The sequence below is a fragment of the Ranitomeya variabilis genome, chromosome 1 (genome assembly GCF_051348905.1).
Source record: "Ranitomeya variabilis isolate aRanVar5 chromosome 1, aRanVar5.hap1, whole genome shotgun sequence".
NCBI lineage: Eukaryota > Metazoa > Chordata > Amphibia > Anura > Dendrobatidae > Ranitomeya > Ranitomeya variabilis.
Genome location: NC_135232.1, coordinates 738318324 through 738338094, shown reverse-complemented (window position 1 = coordinate 738338094; position 19771 = coordinate 738318324). Strand labels below are relative to the sequence as shown.

The window sequence follows — 19771 nt, the reverse complement described above, 5'->3', positions numbered from 1 at the left end:
TGGTGCACAGGTTTGCGCTCCCGCAGACGCCTATCGATCTGGATAGCCATTGTCATGGACTCATTCAGACCCGCAGGCACAGGGAACCCCACCATAACATCCTTAATGGCATCAGAGAGACCCTCTCTGAAATTCGCCGCCAGGGCGCACTCATTCCACTGAGTAAGCACAGCCCATTTACGGAATTTCTGGCAGTATATTTCAGCTTCGTCTTGCCCCTGAGATAGGGACATCAAGGCCTTTTCCGCCTGAAGCTCTAACTGAGGTTCCTCATAAAGCAACCCCAAGGCCAGAAAAAACGCATCCACATTGAGCAACGCAGGATCCCCTGGAGCCAATGCAAAAGCCCAATCCTGAGGGTCGCCCCGGAGCAAGGAAATCACAATCCTGACCTGCTGAGCAGGATCTCCAGCAGAGCGAGATTTCAGGGACAAAAACAACTTGCAATTATTTTTGAAATTTTGAAAGCAAGATCTATTCCCCGAGAAAAATTCAGGCAAAGGAATTCTAGGTTCAGATATAGGAACATGAACAACAAAATCTTGTAAATTTTGAACTTTCGTGGTGAGATTATTCAAACCTGCAGCTAAACTCTGAATATCCATTTTAAACAGGTGAACACAGAGCCATTCCAGGATTAGAAGGAGAGAGAGAGAGAGAAAGGCTGCAATATAGGCAGACTTGCAAGAGATTCAATTACAAGCACACTCAGAACTGAAGGGAAGGGAAAAAAAAAAAAATCTTCAGCAGACTTCTCTTTTCTCTCCTTTCTCTGTCAATTAATTTAACCCTTTTGGGGCCGGTCAAACTGTTATGGTTCTCAATGGCAAGAGAACATAGCCCAGCAAACATAAGTACTAGCTCTTGGAAGGATGGAAACTAAACTGACCATGAACTAAACCTGCCGCACAACTAACAGTAGCCGGGTAGCGTTGCCTACGTTTTTATCCCTAGACGCCCAGCGCCGGCCGGAGGACTAACTAATCCTGGCAGAGGAAAATATAGTCCTGGCTCACCTCTAGAGAAATTTCCCCGATAGGCAGACAGAGGCCCCCACATATATTGGCGGTGATTTTAGATGAAATGACAAACGTAGTATGAAAATAGGTTTAGCAAAATTGAGGTCCGCTTACTAGATAGCAGGAAGACAGAAAGGGCACTTTCATGGTCAGCTGAAAACCCTATCAAAATACCATCCTGAAATTACTTTAAGACTCTAGTATTAACTCATAACATCAGAGTGGCAATTTCAGATCACAAGAGCTTTCCAGACACAGAAACGAAACTACAGCTGTGAACTGGAACAAAATGCAAAAACAAACGAGGACTAAAGTCCAACTTAGCTGGGAGTTGTCTAGCAGCAGGAACATGCACAGAAAGGCTTCTGATTACAATGTTGACCGGCATGGAAGTGACAGAGGAGCAAGGTTAAATAGCGACTCCCACATCCTGATGGAAACAGGTGAACAGAGGGGATGATGCACACCAGTTCAATTCCACCAGTGGCCACCGGGGGAGCCCAAAATCCAATTTCACAACACTGTACTTAGTATGCAGTGTCTGTGTAGAGGTAATACAGAGATCACTGGTGATATTATACACAGGAGCTCTGTATATAATGTATAGGTAATACAGTGATCACTGGTGACATTGTACACAGGACCTCGGTATATAGTATACAGTGTATAGTGTCAGTGTATAGGTAACACTGACTCACCAGTGACGTCTCAAGGTGAAGTCCTTCATCTTTCATCCAGCACAGACCGCCATCACTTCATCCAGCCAGGACTCGTCCCTGCAGGAAATAACACAGTTATCTCGAGCTCTGCTTGCAGAACACATTACTTAATTTTTCACAACTTCTACATTACACCACATGAAGAAAGCAAGGCGATATAGTGTCACTCTACACAGTAACAGGACCGCCCCCCCATTTAAAACAGTATACTCAAAAAATAAAATAAATACATCACTGCAGTAATAATATCCCTTAATTAGCCCCTATGGTAATAATATTCCCCACCCTGGCCCCGTTTATCTCATTCCTGGCTCCAGCCATATGTTCTCGCATCCTGCCCTCATGAGTATCCATTCTACCCCATATGATCTCCCCATCCTGCCCCATCTGTCTCCATCGTATCCATCCTGCCCCATGATCCAATCCTGCCCCATGTCTTTCATTCTGCCCCGTGTCTCCAATCATGCCCCGTATCTACATTCTGCCCATGCCTCCAGTTCTGCCCCCAGTGTCTCCAGCATATTGCCCCAAGTGTGTCCAGCATATTACCCCAGTGTGTCCAGCATATTACCCCCAGTGTGTCCAGCAACCTGCCCCAGTATGTCCAGCATATTGCCCCAGTGTCCAGTAATCTGCCCCAGTGTGTCCAGCATATTACCCCAGTGTGTCCAGCATATTACCCCCAGTGTGTCCAGCATATTACCCCCAGTGTGTCCAGCAACCTGCCCCAGTATGCCCAGCATATTGCCCCAGTGTCCAGCAATCTGCCCCAGTGTGTCCAGCATTGCCCCCAGACAGTGTGTCCAGCAATCTGCCCCAGTATGTCCGGCAATCTGCCCCAGTGTGTCCAGCATATTACCCCCAGTGTGTCCAGCAACCTGCCCCAGTATGCCCAGCATATTGCCCCAGTGTCCAGCAATCTGCCCCAGTGTGTCCAGCATTGCCCCCAGACAGTGTGTCCAGCAATCTGCCCCAGTATGTCTGGCAATCTGCCCCAGTGTGTCCAGCATATTACCCCCAGTGTGTCCAGAAATCTGTCCCAGTATGTCCAGCATTGCCCCCAGACAGTGTGTCCAGGAATCTGCCCCAGTATGTCCGGCAATCTGCCCCAGTGTGTCCAGCAATCTGCCCCAGTGTGTCCAGCATATTACCCCCAGGTTGTCCAACAATCTGCCCCAGTATGTCCAGCACTGCCCCCAGTGTGTCCAGCAATCTGCCCCAGTGTCCAGCACTGCCCCCAGTGTGTCCAGCAATCTGCCCCAGTGTCCAGCATTGCCCCCAGTGTGTCCAGCAATCTGCCCCAGTGTCCAGCACTGCCCCCAGTGTGTCCAGCAATCTGCCCCAGTATGTCCAGCACTGCCCCCAGTGTGTCCAGCAATCTGCCCCAGTGTCCAGCATTGCCCCAGTGTGTCCAGCAATCTGCCCCAGTATGTCCAGCACTGCCACCAGTGTGTCCAGCAATCTGCCCCAGTATGTCCAGCACTGCCCCCAGTGTGTCCAGCAATCTGCCCCAGTGTCCAGCATTGCCCCAGTGTGTCCAGCAATCTGCCCCAGTGTGTTCTCCAGCATTGCCCCAGTGTGTCCAGCAATCTGCCCCAGTATGTCCAGCACTGCCCCCAGTGTGTCCAGCAATCTGCCCCAGTGTCCAGCACTGCCCCCAGTGTGTCCAGCAATCTGCCCCAGTGTCCAGCAATCTGCCCCCCCCCCAGTGCGCCGGCTTATGTCCTCCTTCCTTCCCCAGTACCCCCGTCCCTCATACTCACCTGTCCCACACACTGCACGGCCGTGCCGACATCCCTCGCGCTCGCACTCTGTCCCGACTCCCGGCGGCGGCGCAGCATCTTCTTCCTGCTTGTGCGGTCATGTGATACTGCTGATTAAAGTCATGAATATGCGCATATTCATGACCTTAATGAGCGGTACCACGTGACCGCACAAGCAGGAAGAAGATGCAGTGCAGACGCCGAGACCATCGCTGGAGCAGGGTGAGTATCGTCTTCAAGGAGGGTGGGGGGCGGCCGGGGGGGCCACTGGAGCAGTGGGGGCCCTGCCAGCAGGTGTCAGTGCCTGGGCCCACCGGAGGATCCTCCGGTTCTCCGGTGGGCCAGTCCGAGCCTGCTTTTAGGGTATGTGCACACGCTGTGGATTTGGCCCTGCGGATCTGCAGCAGTTTTCCTTGCGTTGTACAGTACAATGTAAACCTATGTGAAACTAAATCCGCAGTGCACATGCTGTGGAAAATACCGCGCGGAAACACTGCGTTGTTTATTCCGCAGCATGTCAATTCTTTGTGGGGATTCCGCAGCGTTTTACACCTATTCCTTTATAGGAATCCGCAGGTGTAAAAATGTAGGTGAAATCCACATAAAATCCGCTGTGAATCCGCAACGTGTGCACGTACCCTTACAATAATTTTCCATTTGCTGCACCCCCCACAAAAACCCATGATGCCATTTTATAAAACATTCTCCAACTGTTTTGTGTATGCAGCTCCACTGCAGATCTGTGTGTCTCTATGGTTGCAGCACCATACAATAGAAGCTGTGCTGTTGAGTCCTTATCCATCCTCTCTGCTTCTGCTTCATAGATAATTGGGGGATAGTGACGCCGGAAGGATCAGACTACATAAGGTTTGTCTGTAGTCTGTAACTATGGCAACACATTGGAGCTGTGAGCACAAAATAGTAGCACATTTTTATTCCAAGTTGTTACATTTCTTTGGATACATACATATATAAAGGATTGCATAAGTGCACACGACAATCTTCATCATTTAAAGAGTTCCTGTCCCGTTCCATAAATATGACGTCTCCCCCAAGTGTGAATGCTGCTATTCTCCTGAATCCGGGGATGTTTCTCTTTTGTTCCTGCGCCTCTCCGTTCCTGATATATGGCCTCTTCTTCTCTGTGCTAAAATATGGGCTTTTTAAACCAAGTGGGTGTGTCCTGAAGAAGAGGTGAGGATCACGCCCACTTGGCTAACAAGACTAGATTTATATATAGGGAGGAAGAGGCCATATCTCAGGAACGGGGAGGCGCAGGATCAAAAAAGAAACAGCGCCGGATTCAGGAGAATAGCGGCATTTACCTCAGGTGAAAAAGACATTTGTGGAAAGTGACTGTACTTTCCCCTGTACCTAAAGAGTTAATATCCGTGGGTTAGATAGATTTACATTAGAAATCCAGCAGTGATTAATCCTTCGACGGCACACTGTGACGACACGTCCTCGGGCTGCATTAAGTGCTTTCTCCGTACCTATAATCACCGCTGGCGCACACTCCGCGCCTAGCAGCCTCCACCGGGAGGAAAGTGCATTTATCAGCACAGTGCCGAGTCCGGGGGTAAGAAGGAGCTATGAAAGCCCCCTCCAATATTGGATGAGCGTCACCCCCGACCGTCACCATGGCAACAGATCTGCCGCCATCTCTGGCAATCTGACATCTCGAGAGGGTAAAACGTCCCCAAAAATAAGGAAATCCTCTGGAAATGTAAACCCCGGACTCGTCTTCGTCTGGCAGCGAAACTATCGCCATCGCTAATCACCCGGACTGGTACTTTATAAAACTACAACTCCCAGCATGCCCTGCCAGATAATAGTTGGAGAAGACATATATTGCATCCATTCTACACATGTGGTCAAAATTGTTGGTAGCCCTCGTTTAATGAAAGAAAAACCCACAATGGTCACAGAAATAACTTGAATCTGACAAAAGTAATAATAAATAAAAAATCTATGAAAATGAACAAATGAAAGTCAGACATTGCTTTTCTACCATGCTTCCACAGAATTAAGAAAAATAAAATAAATAAAACTCGTGAAATAGGCCTCGACAGAAGTGATGGTACCCTTAACTTAATATTTTGTTGCACAACCTTTTGAGGCAATCACTGCAATCAAACGATTCCTGTAACTGTCAATGAGACTTCTGCACCTCCCGACAGGTATTTTGGCCCACTCCTCAAGAGCAAACTGCTCCAGTTGTCTCGTGTTTGAAGGTTGCCTTTTCCAGCCGGCATGTTTCAGCTCTTTCCAAAGATGCACAATAGCATTTTAGGTCAGGGCTTATAGAAGGCCACTTCAGAATAGTCCAGTGTTTTCCTCTTAGCCATTCTTGGGTGTTTTTAGCTCTGTGTTTTGGGTCATTATCCTGTTGCAAGACCCATGACCTGTGACCAAGCTTTCTGACACTGGGTAGCACATTTCTCTCTAGAATCCCTTGAAAGTCTTGAGATTTCATTGTAGCCAGCACAGATTCTAGACACCCTGTGCCAGATGCAGCAAACCAGCCCCAGAACATAACAGAGCCTCCGCAATGTTTCACAGTAGGGACTGTGTTCTTTTCTTGATATGCTTCATTTTTCCATATGTGAACAAAGAGCTGACGTGCCTTGCCAAAAAGTTCCATTTTTGTCTCATCTATCCATAGGACATTCTCCCAGGCATTTTGGGGCTTGTCAACATGTAGTTTGGCTAATTCCAGTTTGGCTTTTTTATGAGTTTTTTTCAGCAGCGGTGTCCTCCTTGGTTGTCTACCATGAAGTCCACTTTGGCTCATACAACGACGGATGGTGTGATCTGATACTGATGTTCCTTGAGCTTGAAATTCACCTTTAATCTGTTTAGAAGTTTTCTGGGCTCTTTTGCTACTATTCGTATTATCCATCTCTTTGATTTGTCATAAATTTTCCTCCTGCGGCCACGTACAGGGAGGTTGGCTACAGTCCCATGGATCTTACATTTCTGAACAATATGTGCAACTGTAATCACAGGAACATCAAGCTGCTTGGAGATGGTCGTATAACTTTTACCTTTATCATGTTTGGCTATAAGAGACAACTCTTTCCTTCGCTTCCTCTGGTCCATGTTGAGTGTGACACATACCATGTCACCAAACAGCACAGTGAGTATCTGTAGCCCTATATACAGGCCCACTCACTGATTACAAGATTGTAGACACCTGTGATGCTAGTTAGTGGACACACCTTGATTTAACATGTCCCTTTAGTCACATTATTTTCAGGGGTACCATCATTTCTGTCCAGGCCTATTTCATGAGTTTTATTATTTTTTTAAATTCTGAGGAAGCGTGGTTGAAAAGCAATGTCTGACTTTCATTTGTTAATTTTCATAGATTTTTTATTTATTATTACTTTTGTCAGATTCAAGTTATTTCTGTGACTATTGTGGGTTTTTCTGTCATTAAACGAGGGGTACCAACAATTTTGACCACGTGTGTACAGCTCCCTGCATGCCCTAACAGTGAGCAGCTGCCATGGCATGCTGGGGGTTGTAGTTGTGCAATAGTTAGACGGTCATGAATTATAGACCATCTTGAATGGCGACCAATATGCTGCTGTCACTCCCGGGGCCCTGATTTACAGCCATTGGCATTACAACTTTTGCAAAACTACCACTCCCTGCATATTCAGATAGTCCGCCGCTGCCATGGCATACTGGGAGTTGTAGTTTTCTGCAGCTGGATGGTCCCAGATTAAAGACCTCTCAAGATTAATCTCCTGGAATGGTAGTGTACAACCTGTGACTCTCCACCTTTTCAAAAACTACAACTCCCAGCCCTCCACAGTCATGGCATGCTGGGAGTTGTAGTTTGGCTATAGCTTCTGGGTAGTGACTGGCCTGGTATCATCGTCCCAGAGTGCTAGATTCCAATTTGAGACACCCTAGCTTTGCAAACTACTCCCAGTTCCCATCTGTCAGGGGATGCTGAGAGCTGTAGTTATGCCATAGCTGGAGGGTCACAGATTAAAGACCACTCTCATCAGCAACCAGTATAGTTGTCAATAATCTCCAAGAATGGAAGTTTGCAATTTGCAACTCTAAAGTTTTTGTAAAAACTCCCAACCTCCTGTAAGAGGGTGGTGCTGTTATGGACAGTAAGGAACACGCTGTCACTTTAAGAGGCTGCACCCCCTTGTCTGGCATGATGGAATGTTCTGCTTCTCCCCTGCAATAGTCGGTGTGATGAACTAGTCTGGCAGAGTGCAGGTGTGGAGCTGGAGCAGTGTGTGTGAACTGAGGCTGCTGCAGAGAGGACTTTTTGTGCTGATAGCTGAAAGAGAGAAGAACTGTGTCCTGATATAGCTGCAAGAGAGCCACAAAGATACAGAGAAAGGGATTTACAGTTTCCAGGAGCATCCCTAGGATCCAGAAGCAAGGAGAAGACCAAGTTTCACAGAGCTGACAGAAAGCCGTGTGCACCACCATATTAGACTGCTGGGGGCCCCCCTGTGACTGGAGCTGATTCTCCAACATCACCGTGAGTCTGTTCCTGTTTGGTGCACCTGTTAGGGCCTAGTGTAGGCTTCAATAGTCAGTACACGGGAGCCGTGTGGCCTGCTTAGTAAAGGCCAGGGAGGTTATATGTAGAGTAGCATCATCACCTGTTTATTGTTTACATTTGCTGGTTAGACATATTTTGAGTCTGCAATAGTTGGAGCACCGTGCTATTTTACGGGAAAGATAAAGTTTATAACTCTTGTAAATTGTCTTTTGCCATTGCTAACCCCTGTTTGCATCTTCCTCATTCACTTCGTTCCATGCCTTCCAATAAATCTACACTTTGTTGTTTGCACCTCATCTTGTGTACAGTAGTCTTCCTGCACTGTGGTGGTCCCCCGGCCATCGCTTCACCCCAATACTACAAATCTCAACATTGCCCTATCAGGACTGGCACATATGAAAAATCCGATCCTTCAATCTCTCTCTTTTGTCAAGTTGGAATTCTTTCCTTATATTTGGTTTTCGGGAAGCTGGGTGACAGCCATTGTGGCAGCTGCTAATCTCCTGGAGCAATGTTGTGAAACTACAACTCCCAGCATGTCCTAGGAGATTTAAGTTCCCCTGGTTTTTTCTAGTACTGATTTAGAAAAGCCTCATTATGACTCCTTTTGTCTGTTTAACCCCTTACAGTGATAAATTTATGGGAAATCTGGAACTTCATGAAGAAATGAACCCCTTTAGTCTTCGCCCTCTGCTGGAAGGAGAATGTCTTGAAAAACTGAAAAAAGATTATAACCGAACTTTACAGGTAACGTTGACAAATATTCTCTGTCCTTTCTTTAGTGCAAAATTTAAAGGGGTTGTCTAGGTTTACAAAAACATGTCTGTTTTATTCTCAAAACAGTGGTATTGCAGCTCAGCCACCATTCACTTCATTGGTGCAGAACTGTAAGACCAGAGAGAACCCATGGAAACATGTGATGCTGCTTTTGGAAGTAAAGCATTTTTTCTAACCCTTGGACTGATTAAGGTTTTAGATCACCACAAACCCCAACAGACAAAGTAGCGGAGCTGGAGCCAGAGAGCAGAAACAAAGACTATAAAAACGAGAAATACAAGTTTTAGCTGGAGAAATCCTACAGAAAATAAAAAAGTTAATCTCCTGCCGATCAGTTGCGTCATCTGATGGGGTCAGTGAAGCCCTGCCTTCACAAGACAAGTGGGAGGGGCTTAGCAATCTTTTGTCCTATTACATGCAGGGCACAGGAGGCTCCTGCTGCAGACAGTTGTCCTACAGCAGGACATGTCCGATCCCCTGAGACACAGAGATTTCAGTGTGATCACCTACTGACTCCACTGATGTTAGTCTATACAACATCCACGTGTTCCTGATATAGAAGAGTCTATATAGAAAAACCACTTCTTCCCCGTATAGAGCACACTACTTCCGCATCATCTTATGTCATACACAATGGGGCTTTCATTTCCAGTGACTCCTAACATCCTTCCTTGTAGGAAACAATCAGGACATATCTGAGCAACATAATAGAAATGGAGAAGAAGAACTGGGAGAGTGGAGAAGAGGTGGAGAAGCTGATGCTGACAGACAGCTGCCACCTACCAATTTACACAGACGTTGAGGAGGTAAGTGTGCTGGGCGCAATCATTGAGATGCCTCGAGACTAGGACCTAAGCTTCACCCCGTGTGAGAATGGTTGGCATGAAACAATCAACTCGGGACCGAAGACTGAAAGCTGGAAGACCTCTTCAATGGTATCTAGTTCCTATTTACCATCGAATGTCGCATGACGTTCAGCCACAACTGAATCCCATGTTATTCCAGAGGGGAAATATTACATCATAGCTCATTCCTTGTACTAGATTATAACTTATGGACTCCTATAATTATTATGAGATGACTCTGAAGACAATGTACCATTCTAAAGATAATTAATGAGATGTCTCTGCAAACAATGTTCCATTCTAAAGATAATGAGATGACTCTGCCGACAATGTCCTCCTCTACTGATAATGAGATGACTCTGCTAACAATGTCCTCCTTTACTGATAATGAGATGACTCTGCCAACAATGTCCCAGTCTAAAGATAATGAGATGACTCTGCTGACAATGCCCTCCACTACAGATAATGAGATGACTCTGACAACAATGTCCTCCTCTACAGATAATGAGATGACTCTGCCGACAATGTCCTTCTCTACTGATAATGAGATGACTCTGCTGACAATGTCCTTCTCTACTGATAATGAGATGACTCTGCTGACAATGTCCCATTCTAAAGATAATGAGATGATTCTGGTGATTGAAATATCCCTTTAAGTAGCGGTCTGGCTTTAGTGGCTCACCTCTAAGCCAGCCAAGCCTTGTGGCTTGCAGGAAGCTCCAATTTACCAGTCATCTTGCACTTTGATACCTGAAAACAATTTATGTTCCTGAAGATTTTCTCCGGCATTAAATATTTGGCATCTACCTTGTGGAATAAAGCGAAGCTCGTGGGTAATATGCTACTACTGTGCAGTGACTCATGCGGATGATGGGAGTATTTACAGCCGCTAACTGGCAGAGCGCAAGAGATGGGGGATTTGGAAACTGCAATTTCAGAGCCATTTGCATTTCAATGGCCGGTACAATGTTATCACAATAGCGGCTCTGCCAGGGGACAAAGCGTTTTAATTGTTGGAATCAAGAAATTTCAATATCTGATGCCAAACACTTTACCCTTTCACTGCCGCGCTGGATTTAAAGGGGCAGTACATACAATTCCGGTGTAGTCGTCTTCCTCTTCGCTCTGTCTAACTGCAGGTTGTCAAGGAAAGTGGAGAAAGACAGGACCGCAGGGTCAGACTACACAGGGTCTGTTTTTAGTCTGTCACCATAGAGACACATAGTTCTGCATAGGAGCTGTGTGCACAAGGCAAAAGGAGAATCTCAGTCCTAACTTGCCTTTTTTATGGAGCATTAGAAAGAAAAAAATAATATACATAGCCTTTAAATGAACAATATTAATAATAATTTGTAAATTCAGCTAAAATTATTATTTTTTTGGGGGAAATCCAACACCGCCACACAGTTTATTAATAACCTCAGTTATTCCTATCTTGTCGGATAGAGCTTGCAAAAATAAGCAATTTTGCAACTTATAAAAATTTTCAGTCATTCTTAACCCCTTTCTGACCTCGGATGGGATAGTACGTCCGAGGTCAGATCCCCTGCTTTGATCTGGGCTCCGGCGCTGAGCCCACATCAAAGCCGCGACATGTCAGCTGTTTTGTACAGCTGACATGTGCGCGCAATAGCGGCAAGTGGAATCGCGATCCACCCACTGCTATTAACTAGTTAAATGCCGCTGTCAAACGCTGACAGTGGCATTTAACTACTGCTTCCAGGCCGCGCGGCCGGAAATGCGCGCATCGCCGACCCCCGTCACATGATCGGGGGTCAGCGATGTGTCATGATAGTAACCATAGAGGTCCTTGAGACCGCTATGGTTACTGATGCTGTTTTGCTGTGAGCGACACCCTGTGGTCGGCGCTCATAGCAAGCCTGCAATTCAGCTACATAGCAGCGTTCTGATGATCGCTGCTGCTATGTAGCTGAGCCGATCAGGCAATGCCAGCTTCTAGACTCCCATGGAGGCTATTGAAGTATGGCAAAAGTAAAAAAAAGTTTAAAAAAATATGAAATAAATAAAAAAAATATAAAAGTTTAAATCACCCCCCCTTTTGCCTGCCCCATTGAAAATAAAACAATAAAAATAAAATCAAACCTACACATATTTGGTATCACATGATTGACCTGATCGCTAAATGGCGTAGCGAGAAAAAAATTTTAAACGCCAAAATTACGTTTTCTTGGTTGCTGCAACATTGCATAAAAATGCAATAACGGGCGATCAAAAGTACCTATCTGCACCAAAATGGTATCATTAAAAACGCCAGCTCAGCACGCAAAAAGTAAGTCCTCACCTGACCCCAGATCCTGAAAAATGGAGACACTACGGGTAAAATGGCGCAATTTTTTTTTATTTAGCAAAGTTTGGAATTTTTTTTCACCACTTAGATAAAAAATAACCTAGACATGTTTGGTGTCTATGAACTCGTAATGACCTGGAATCATGATGGCAGGTCAGTTTTAGCATTTAGTGAACCTAGCAAAAAAGCTAAACAAAAAACACACATGGGATTGCACTTTTTTTTGCAATTTCACTGCACTTGGAATTTTTTTCCCATTTTCTAGTACAAGACATGGTAAAACCAATGATGTCGTTCAAAAGTAAAACTCGTCCCACAAAAAATAAGCCCCCACATGGCCATATAGACGGAAAAATAATAAAAGTTATGGCTCTGGGAAGGAGAGTGAAAAACGAACACGGAAAAACGGAAAATTCCAAGGTCATGAAGGGGTTAATATTCACACTTCCTTTTGCTTATAGGTTGTTGCATTGGACACCGACCATTGCTGCTATGAAGCAGAACAGCTTCATAACAAGCTAGACAGCAGCAGTGGTTGGTCTCCTAGGCAACAAAATGTAAAGAAAAGTGATAATATCTCAACAAGCAATAAATATCAAAATTGCTTATTTTTACAAGTACTGTCCGACAATATCCATTTCCATGTGAACATCAAGAGTTTTTACTATTTACCTCTGCAAAGCTCAGGACGACCAGAGAGTCAAAGCTCAGGAAAACCAGAGAGTCAAAGTCAAAGCTCAGGACCACTAGAGAGTCAAAGCTCAGGACCATCAGAGAGTCAAAGCTCAGGACCACCAGAGAGTCAAAAGCTCAGGACCACCAGAGAGTCAAAGCTCAGGACCACCAGAGAGTCAAAACTCAGGACCATCAGGGAGTCAAAGCTCAGGACCACCAGAGACTCAAAGCTCAGGACCACCAGAGACTCAAAGCTCAGGACCACCAGAAACTCAAAGCTCAGGATCACCAGAGACTCAAAGCTCAGGACCACCCTAGACTTCATAATTGACCTGTTTTTTTGCCTGTATCTAAGTGCAATTAGAATTGACCCCGTCATTGCACATTCTCTCCTCACATTATTGACACTGAATGGCAGTATTATGCGGCATTGTATAGGAGCGTTATTGGCACCATATGGCAATATTTGGGTAGAAAGGAAAGCTGCCTTTATCTACCCTTCTAGCGAGCTGTGGTCTTTGATACTTGCCAGGGCTTCTTTTGACCTTTTATAACGTAACATTCAGGCACCATGTTCTATCTTCTTCAGATTATAGGAACTCATGTCCGAAACTCAGCGACGCTAAGTGAGGAGCTGGAGATCTCCGCATTCAATGCCTGTATAGAGGAGCTGGGAACATTCACCACAAGGTTTGTTATTACACTCAAAGCTTCCACGTTCTCCAGAATGTTCCTGTTCTCCTATACGGTGTATCAGTCTATCATTTATAGAACAGCACTTCAGAGCTGCTCAACATAACATAAATGTGAATAGCAAGAAACAATCATAGACTGCTCATAAAAAATTGTCTTTGTTATCCTAGAATTCACAGCACACATATATAAAACAGTATGTAGTGAGCTCCCTCTAGTGGTGGCTGTATAAATCTGTATGTAGTGAGCTCCCTCTAGTGGTGGCTGTATAAATCTGTATGTAGTGAGCTCCCTCTAGTGGTGACTGTATAAATCTGTGTGTAGTGAGCTCCCTCTAGTGGTGGCTATATAAATCTGTATGTAGTGAGCTCGCTCTAGTAAAGGCTGTATACATTTGTTTGTAGTGAGCTCCCCCTAGTGGTGACTGTATAAATCTATATACAATTAACTCCCCCAGGGATGGCTGTGTAAAAATAGTTATGCAGTGATCTCATCAGAGTGGTGGCTATATAAATCTGCATGCACTGAGCTCCCTCTAGTGGTAGCTGTATAAATCTGCATGTAGTGACCTCCTTATAGTGGTGGCTGTATAAATCTGCATGCACCAAGCTTCCTTTAGTGGTAGCTGCATACATCTGTATGTAGTGAGCTCCCTCTAGTGGTGGATGTATTAATCTATATGCAGTGAGCTCCTTCTAGTGGAAGCTATAGGAGCAGGATTGCATGATGAGTGTTTCCCTGATGTAGATCTACTTTGCCCCAGTTTGCTGTCCCTGTAGGGAGGAATGGTCATTCCCGGGTCCATATTCCAGCAGGAATATAAATGGGATCTCTTTTTGTACCATAGGGTTTATCCTTTTATCACTGGAGCCCTCATTCACACTGCACGCTGAGGGTATGTGTCCACATTCAGGATTGCATCAGGATTTGGTCAGGATTTTTCATCAGTATTTGTAAGCCAAAACCAGGAGTGGAACAATTAGAGGAAAAGTATAATAGAAACATATGCACCACTTCTGCATTTATCACCCACTCCTGGTTTTGGCTTACAAATACTGATGTAAAATCCTGACCAAATCCTGATGCAATCCTGAACGTGGACACATACCCTTAGTGTTGTCATAGGTTTCTCCTGTGTGTAGGATACAATGTCATCAGTGATTACAGCATAATAACATAGTAAGGCTATGTGCACACGTTGCGGATTTGGCTGCAGATCTGCAGTGGATTGGCCGCTGCGGATCCGTAGCAGTTTTCAATGTGGTGTACAGTACCATGTAAACCTATGGAAAACCAAATCCGCAGTGCCCATGCTGCATAAAATACCGTGCGGAAACGTTGCGGTTTATTTTCCGCAGCACATCAACTCTTTGTGCGGATTCCACAGCGTTTTACACCTATTCCACTATAGGAATCCGCAGGTGTAAAAACACAGGTGAAATCCGCACAAAAAACGCTGGAAATCCATGGTAAATCCGTGGGTAATTTTTCAAAAACTGAGCAGAAAAGTCCGCACAGAAATCCGCAATGTGTGCACATAGCCTAACCTAGTTATTAAGGTTGAAGGAAGACTTTAAGTCCATCTAGTTCAACCCATAGCCTAACCTAACATGCCCTAACATGTTGATCCAGAGGAAGGCAAAAAAAACCCATGTGGCAAAGAGTAAGCTCCATCATGGGGAAAAAAATTCCTTCCCGACCCCACATACGGCAATCAGACTAGTTCCCTGGATCAACGCCCTATCAAGGAATCTAGTGTATATACCCTGTAACATTATACTTTTCCAGAAAGGCATCCAGTCCCCTCTTAAATTTAAGTAATGAATCACTCATTACAACATCATACGGCAGAGAGTTCCATAGTCTCACTGCTCTTACAGTAAAGAATCCGCGTCTGTTATTATGCTTAAACCTTCTTTCCTCCAGACGTAGAGGATGCCCCCTTGTCCCTGTCTCAGGTCTATGATTAAAAAGATCATCAGAAAGGTCTTTGTACTGTCCCCTCATATATTTATACATTAAAATAAGATCCCCCCTTAGCCTTCGTTTTTTCAAACTAAATAGCCCCAAGTGTAATAATCTATCTTGGTATTGCAGACCCCCCAGTCCTCTAATAACCTTGGTCGCTCTTCTCTGCACCCGCTCCAGTTCAGCTATGTCTTTCTTATACACCGGAGACCAGAACTGTGCACAGTATTCAAAGGGTATGTGTCCACGTTCAGGAAACGCTGCGTTTCCGCAGCGTCAAAAACGCAGCTTCCAGATGTTACAGCATAGTGGAGGGGATTTCATGAAATCCCGACTCCACTATGCGTTAAAAAACGCATGCGTTTTTGCCGCGAAAACGCATGCGCGGTGCGTTTTTTCAAAACGCAGCATGTTGCTACAATGAGCAAAACACGCAGGCACACCGCAGGTGACCTGCCAGTGACCTCAGGTGCAGTTTTGGTCAGGATTTTACTTGCATAAAATCCTGACCAAAGCCTGAAGCAAGCCTGAACGTGGACACATACCCTAAGTGTGGTCGAACTAGTGACTTGTATAGAGGTAAAATTATGTTCTCCTCATGAGCATCTATGCCTCTTTTAATGCATCCCATTATTTTATTTGCCTTTGTAGCAGCTGCCTGACACTGGCCACTGAATATGAGTTTGTCATCCACCCATACTCCCAGGTCTTTTCATTGACGGTTTTGCCCAGAGTTTTAGAATTAAGCACATAGTTATACATCTTATTACTTCTACCCAAGTGCATAACCTTACATTTATCCCCATTAAAGCTCATTTGCCATTTATCAGCCCAAGCTTCTAGTTTACATAAATCATCCTGTAATATAAAATTGTCCTCCTCTGTATTGATTACCCTGCAGAGTTTAGTGTCATCTGCAAATATTGAAATTCTACTCTGAATGCCCCCTACAAGGTCATTAATAAATATGTTAAAAAGAAGAGGGCCCAATATGGACCCCTGTGGTACCCCACTGCTAACCGCGACCCAGTCCGAGTGTGCTCCATTAATAACCACCCTTTGTTTCCTATCCCTGAGCCAGCTCTCAATCCACTTACACATATTTTCCCCTATCCCCATTATTCTCATTTTATGTAACAACCTTTTGTGTGGCACCGTATCAAAAGCTTTTGAAAAGTCCATATACACTACATCCACTGGGTTCCCTTGGTCCAGTCCGGAACTTACCTCTTCATAGAAGCTGATCAAATTAGTCTGACACGATCGGTCCCTAGTAAACCCGTGCTGATACTGGGTCATGAGGTTATTCCTCTTCAGATACTCCAGTATAGTATCCCTTAGAATGCCCTCCAGGATTTTACCCACAGTAGAGGTTAAGCTTACTGGCCTATAATTTCCGAGTTCAGTTTTTGTCCCCTTTTTGAATATTGGCACCACATTTGCTATACGCCAGTCCTGTGGTACAGACCCTGTTATTATGGAGTCTTTGAAGATTAAAAATAATGGTCTATCGATGACTGTACTTAATTCCTGCAGTACTCGGGGGTGTATCCCATCCGGGCCCGGAGATTTGTCAATTTTAGTGATTTTTTTTGTACTTCCTGCTGGGTTAAGCAGGTGACATTTAATGGACATACTTCTGTTCTGTCTTCAGACTGCAGACTGCCTTCCAGGATCGTGTCGGCACCAGTTTCACAGACTTATTTGTTCAGTACACGGTTGTCTATGTGAACAGTTTAACAAAACTCAGGTGAGTGACTAATGCATCGGTGTCCAGCCTGACTGTCCCGCTGGTGCAAAACTACAACTCCCAGCAAGTACTGACAGCCATCAGGCTCAGTGTTGGGGTCTCCATAGGGCAGAATATGTGATACAGTTTGGTGTGCAGTTATTTGGTATAAAATATACTCTAGTGTTAGGTGCAGGATCAGGTGCACTGTCCATGTACAGAGTTGGGTGCACAGCCGAGTGTAGCATTGGGTGCACAGCTGGTTGTAGCGTTGGGTGCACAGCTGGGTATAGCATTGGGTGCAAAGCTGGGTGTAGCGTTGAGTGCACACACGGGCTAGCGTTGGGTGCACAGACAGCGTAGTGTTGGGTGCACAGACGGGCGTAGTGTTGGGTGCACAGCTGGGTATAGCATTGGGGGAAAAGCTGGGTGTAGCGTTAGGTGCACAGACGGGCTAGCGTTGGGTGCACAGACGGCGTAGTGTTGGGTGCACAGACGGGCGTAGTGTTGGGTGCACAGCTGGGCATAGCATTGGGGGAAAAGCTGGGTGTAGCGTTGGGTGCACAGACGGGCTAGCGTTGGGTGCACAGACGGCGTAGTGTTGGGTGCTCAGATGGGCATAGTGTTGGGTGCACAGCTGGGTATAGCATTGAGGGAAAAGCTGGGTGTAGCGTTGGGTGCACAGACGGGCTAGCGTTGGGTGCACAGACGGCGTAGTTGTCATGATATGTACTTTTGCCCTGTCCTGTATTTGAATAATATGCCATTTGATGTATGTAACTGTTCTCTGGTTTCTATTTTCTGTAATTTATGTATTTTCTTGTGCTGGGAGTTCACCTGTAACAATATGTCTCCTTCCCCCAATACTTGCAGCCCAAAGCTATAATGTAATTAAGCTTTGTCAACATCACTAGTGAAAGAATAGCCATTCTTCCTCACAGCAGGTGGCTAGTCAAATGTACATACTAGATAGACTAAGCAGAGCCCACCAGTCTAGAATCTTCTGGTGGACCCAACCATTGAATAGAAGGTGTGACCCCTACCCCCCTTCATGGGCGGATCCCAGGAGCTCAGACAATCCATTCTTATTTTTGAGATCAGATGTGAGTTGATCCTTAAAGGAGAAGGAGTGGAGATTCTTAGCTGAGGCAAGACCCCACGTCCATCTGTGACTGCGGAAGCGAATGGGGCGAGACTTGAGCTGAGGACATATCTCGTCGTTCGTGGAATTGTTTTGGGATCTCTTGGACTCGTGAGGACTATTGCTATGTTAGCTGGCACAAGGATTATCGGGAGGTGCCCCCGAATCTGTTCCGTTGGACTAATTGTAGAGTCTGTAGATCTACCTGCATGTGTTGTTCCAGCGTTCTTGATAATAAATCTGTTGAATCATCCCTTGGCCTGTTGTCCCTTCTTGCTCTGCCGTACACCTCGTCACAAACTGGTTGGCAGCAGCGGGATCAGAGCAGAAGGAATGGAGGACAATGGCCCAACATCGGGAACCAGCACCGCAGAGTACAAGAACTGGACTTTGGGGAGCCTACAATCAAAGGCCCGTGAAGTAGGAGTCCGTTTTAAAGGACTCTCCAAGGAGCAGCTAATTGAGGCTTTGGAAGGAGTTCGCCTGCAAGATGACGCTGAGGAAGGATCCTCACAGCAAATGGAGGAAAGACTGCAGCTGGAGTTAAATACCCAAAAAAGTCAGTGGGCTGTGTGGTACGAGGAGGAGATGGCATTGCTGGGAGAAGAGGCCACCCTAGACGATAAGAGGGAGGCCATTCACAGAGCTCAGGAGAGGGAGGCCATTCACAGAGCCGAAGAGAGGGAGGCCATTCACAGAGCTCAGGAGATGGCATTGCTGGAGAGGCAGATTGCTTTGGAAGCAGCTAGGAGCTCCAGACAGACTGTAACCTCAGCACCCACCATGAGGGAACTCCCCAGAGTGTCCCGCAAAGACTTTAAGCCTTTAATGAGGCTGCAGGCGACATTGAGGGCTTCTTCTAGGACTTTGAGCATCAGTGTCGATTAATGGAAGTCCCGGAAAGGGAGCGAGTCCGACATCTTGTGGGGCTCTTAGAGGGTGGAGCTGCCGAAGCCTATAGAGCTATGGACCCTCGGGGGAACCGTGAGTATGCGGAGATTAAACAGACTATTCTAGAACATTATGCTGTGACGCCAGACACTTACAGGACTCAGTTCCGTACTTTAGCCTGTGATGGGGAAGTGTCTTTTAAGATATATGCTCATAGACTCAAACAAATATGTCATCGCTGGCTGGAGGCAGAGGAGGCCTTAACCTGGAACACCTTTCTCCAGGTTATCCTAAAAGAACAATTCTTTGCCAGTGCCCCGCTGAGATCAGGGAATGGGTGCGTGAGAGGAGACCAGTGACAGTGGAAGACGCTGCATCTCTCGCTGATGAGGCTCTCACCATCAAGCCTCAGTGGAGGGTTCTGTTAGAGGATCGAGAGAGGCCTACCAGCTCCACAACACCGGTGGCCCCCAGTTCTTCTGTTCCCATTGTTCCCCGTTCCTCTAAGCCACCACCTCATGCTGATACCCATGTAAATGTGCCTCCAGTTGCTTCTACTGCGTTTTCTGGAATACGACGAGGAGAGGAAGTAGCAGAGCGCAGGTGTTATGGTTGTGGGCATCCGGGGCATCTGCAGGCCTCATGCCCAGCCAGCCCATGGAGGAGTCGTCCTCAAACCCCTACAGCAACTTCAGGTGGGAGC

The 19771-nt window shown here is 45.9% G+C and overlaps 1 protein-coding gene across 4 annotated transcripts in view; it reads left to right on the top strand.

The window, feature by feature from the left end:
- Window positions 1-19771, top strand: part of EXOC3L4 (exocyst complex component 3 like 4) — a 161057-nt gene that overhangs the window by 82549 nt on the left and 58737 nt on the right. For all 4 annotated transcript variants that reach the window (XM_077268891.1, XM_077268909.1, XM_077268900.1 and 1 more), the window contains 4 exons: window positions 8671-8788; window positions 9496-9624; window positions 13236-13336; window positions 16962-17057. In XM_077268891.1, the coding sequence (XP_077125006.1) occupies window positions 8671-8788; window positions 9496-9624; window positions 13236-13336; window positions 16962-17057 (444 nt within the window). The remainder of the gene's footprint in view (window positions 1-8670; window positions 8789-9495; window positions 9625-13235; window positions 13337-16961; window positions 17058-19771) is intronic.